This window comes from Piliocolobus tephrosceles, chromosome 3 (assembly GCF_002776525.5).
Source record: "Piliocolobus tephrosceles isolate RC106 chromosome 3, ASM277652v3, whole genome shotgun sequence".
Lineage (NCBI taxonomy): Eukaryota > Metazoa > Chordata > Mammalia > Primates > Cercopithecidae > Piliocolobus > Piliocolobus tephrosceles.
In genome coordinates this window covers 108273394-108277149 of record NC_045436.1, presented here as the reverse complement: position 1 = coordinate 108277149, position 3756 = coordinate 108273394, and the positions used below count along the sequence as shown (strand labels likewise).

Below are 3756 nucleotides of genomic sequence, written 5' to 3'. Positions count from 1 at the left end.
AGATTGGGAATGATTTAATGATTATGAAAATGATGGGTTTGCATATATAAGGATAATTTTCTGTATTTCCTTATATGTGTGTATCTTTAATTCACAAAAAATAAAATTTAGGTTAACTTAACGAAGCACTTCATTTTAGTGAGGGTTAACCCTTCATCTCATACACCGAAGTTTTTCATCAATCATTTTTACTTCATGATTTAAAAGAAAAAAAAAGACAGATACTGGATTTGATCAGTACAATTCTGCATACAGATACCAATGATACATAAGATTCAGGACTAAATGGTTATTAAGGCCCCTTTAATTTTAATAGAGACAGTAACAGTAGCTCCCGTCTATGCAGCAATGGTTATTTCACAGATACCGGGCAAAAGACTCTCTACATAACTTAATTAATCCCTGAAACAAACCTCTAAAGTAAATATTACTTTACTCTGCCTTTTTCTATGAATGAGAAAGCTAGTACTCAAAAAAGCTAAATCACTTTCCCAAAGTCACTCAGTTAGTAAATAGCGGAGTTGGGATTATTTAATGGTTCAATCTCTCATTTCTTCATCTTTTAAGTACTCTAAGGAAACAATAAAAATCACATGGGAAGATAACACATTGGCATGGTCAATCACAGGAAAAATAAACCTGTAGTACTCTAACTTGGTTTTTATTTCTATATATGTAGGGTTTTAAAAATTACAACTATTGATCTGCTTTGATAATATCATTCCTATTATAACTGTATAGTCCTAATATCCACCCAATATGTAAATTTTCTATCTTTATATGTTGGTAATTTAAAAATATATACATGGAAAAATGTACAGTACAAATAAACCAAATTCAAATAAAAATCTTTAAAAACTCTTAGAAATTCTTTAAGCAGGTTATGTCAATCCTCTTAAAAATGATTATTCTATGTACAATACATAATCTTTAAAAATACAGCTCCAGGAACAAAAACTCTTTGGTTCAGCAAAAGGATTATAAATGTGGAAATCTAATTTGTTAAGGATGCACCTCTCTGGATTGGGCTTCACCTATCTAGCTTAACTTGTTAAGGAAGCATATAGCTGGCTTTTTTCTGAACGATGAAATTATGAGTGGGGACTGAGTAGAGGTTGCTTTTGACATAGAACATTATCATATGAAAATATAACCAGAAGCTCGAATAATCCCAGAACTTATACAGCATTTTTACTCTGCTAGATTTAAAAAATACAGAAAAGTCTCTGCTTCTCATTCATTTTGGAAGGAGGGTAAGGGAATGATCATGGTCAATACATACAACCATTCACCAGTGAAGTTCTTAGGTACTAGGATCCCATGCTATTGAAACTATCCTATTTATTATTTGGATGATTGCAAGGAAGGGATAGGAGGAATGCTGTTGTCCCTTTTACTTCTGAAATCCTATCACTTTTCCGGTGGCCTGCCTGTCTTAACAATCTAAATTTATAAACCCATCCATGACTCAGATGTCTTTAAAAAGAACTATTAACTCAGCAGTGATTACAGTGCATCAACATTTGTCAATGGGATTTAGATTAAAAATTAACGATGATTCTATACAATTTTGGTTTATTAATAACAACAATCACAGAATTTTTTAAAATACCTCAGATTTTCAGAGTTAGCAGTCTTACCTATTAGAATATATTCTCCTTTCTATTTACTGGAAGGCAAAAGCCTTCACAATTTTGTTCCAGCATATTTTCTACTTTGGTTATGAAAATATTTTAGCATCATTTAACCACACATTTGTAACTATCTTGAACAAAGGCTTTTGAAAAGTCTCTAAGGTATCGCAGCTGATCATAAAGGAAAGAAAATAGTTCTTGCTTTACTTTTTTTCTATTGCTCAATAGAAAATAATTATCTGACTGGATTGATTGATTCAATTACTTTGGGGAAAGGTACCACTGACTATTGCTCAATCTTGCCTCTCCCTGGACTCATGTCAGAGGCATATTAATATACTTTCAGGTTACAAGCAGGTGAAAGTCAGGAGGTTCTGTTGGCTACCATGCTTTCTGCAGACCACCATTTTAAGATGCCATCATGCTTATATGAAGTTCTGAGAGCTGGGGAGCTCTCCAAAATTCACCATTGTATTTCCTTCTATTTGTATGACTTAGTTATTCAAGGACAAGACCCTTTTTAAACATTAGTAGTACTCAAACTAGAAGGATATGATTAGAGTGGAACAATAGATCGCAGAAAAAACTGCCACTTTAACAAAAATGGCTCTGATTGTGGAAAGGAAAATGGGGCAGCCTCTAGCAGTTGAGAAAAGCAAAGAATGTAATACATCAACAATTCACAGCATCTAAATGAGACATTATAACTCAGAATCACATCCATACCATTCTCCTCTTCCCCTTGTGCAGGGATTTCTTTTCCCTAATGGTCTTCCAAAGATATTATAATACTCTGAAAAGAAAATAATGTGTTGGATTATTGATCGTTGAGGTCCTCTTCTATAATGTACAGGCAGTAATCAACTTTTCTTCTGTCAGAAGTCCTTATCCCAGCCTGATAGCTCATCTGGAGGCATTCCCTTTTCAGGAGGATATTTGTCAAAGTAGCTGTGATCTATGGGTCCATTGAGCTAATATAGAGATAATTAAAACAAAAGTAAGAATAATGTTGACCAAGCATGCTATCACATACGGGTAATGCTTTTTATATCGGAACACTGATTTCATACTGCAACCACTTGGAAGTTACATACTAGAAAAAATGACCAATTATCATTCTTGAGTCCTAGTCTCAGCCTCATGAGATCTTCTCTTTACAACCAAATACATTTGGTCACCAGATAACGTTCAATAGTAACTACATGGCATAAGGAGTTTTCCTAAAGAAAACTTTCAGAAATAGGCCAGGCGCTGTGGCTCATGCCTGTAATCCCAGCACTTTGGGAGGCCGAGACAGGTGGATCACCTGAAGTCAGGTGTTCGAGACCAACCTGGCCAATGTGGTGAAACTCCGTCTCTACTAAAAATATAAAAATTAGTTGGGCATGGTGGTACACACCTGTGATCCCAGCTACTTTGGAGGCTGAGGCAGGAGAATCACTTGAACCTGAGAGGTGAAGGCTGCAGTGAGCTGAGATCACACCACTGCACTCCAACCTGGGTAATAGAGTAAGACTTCGTCTCAAAAAAAAAAAAAAAAAAAAAGTGACAGAAATTATGTCTTTTTATTTTTTTAATTGAAAACTCTCTTAAAATCAAAATCTGCCAGCATTCTTCTTCCATTGTATAAGTTTCTCACCAATCTTGAATATTTTTACAGTTAATTGATCCATATAAAGTATTCAGAATGCCAAAAAAGGAACAATTCAAAATATTAGTGACCCTGTTGAAAGACTAAAATTATGCTGGTATTAAATTATTTCACAAATAAAATGATTTCTAACTCTGCTTTCAAACAAATGTAAGTAGTGCCTAATTGAATAATCAGCTGAAAAATAATTAAAAATATTATTTATGATAGATGATAATGTGGTGGAGGAACAGAGCTAGAGATTATTCAGGAGCTCAAAGTGACATCGCTGTAATAAAACCCTCCATTCCCACTTATATATGTGAGAACACAACTCGTAGAACTTGTATCTATATAACAATAATTTTAAAAAGGAATAGAATTGATGCTGAATCTGATCCCATTCTTCTAATAAACAATATCTATCCATAGGTACCATGAAATAATTTCTTCTCAAAAAATGTTTATTTAATAATGACCTTTAGAAATTCA

General features: G+C 33.8%; 1 protein-coding gene across 5 annotated transcripts in view; it reads right to left on the bottom strand.

Annotated features, from left to right (window-relative positions):
- Nucleotides 1–286: 286 nt before the first annotated feature.
- Nucleotides 287–3756, bottom strand: part of PRKG2 (protein kinase cGMP-dependent 2) — a 115911-nt gene continuing 112441 nt past the window's right edge. For all 5 annotated transcript variants that reach the window (XM_026456701.2, XM_023222572.2, XM_023222571.1 and 2 more), the window contains one exon: nucleotides 287–2605. In XM_026456701.2, coding sequence (XP_026312486.1) covers nucleotides 2510–2605 — 96 coding nt within the window. In that variant the 3' untranslated portion in view covers nucleotides 287–2509. The remainder of the gene's footprint in view (nucleotides 2606–3756) is intronic.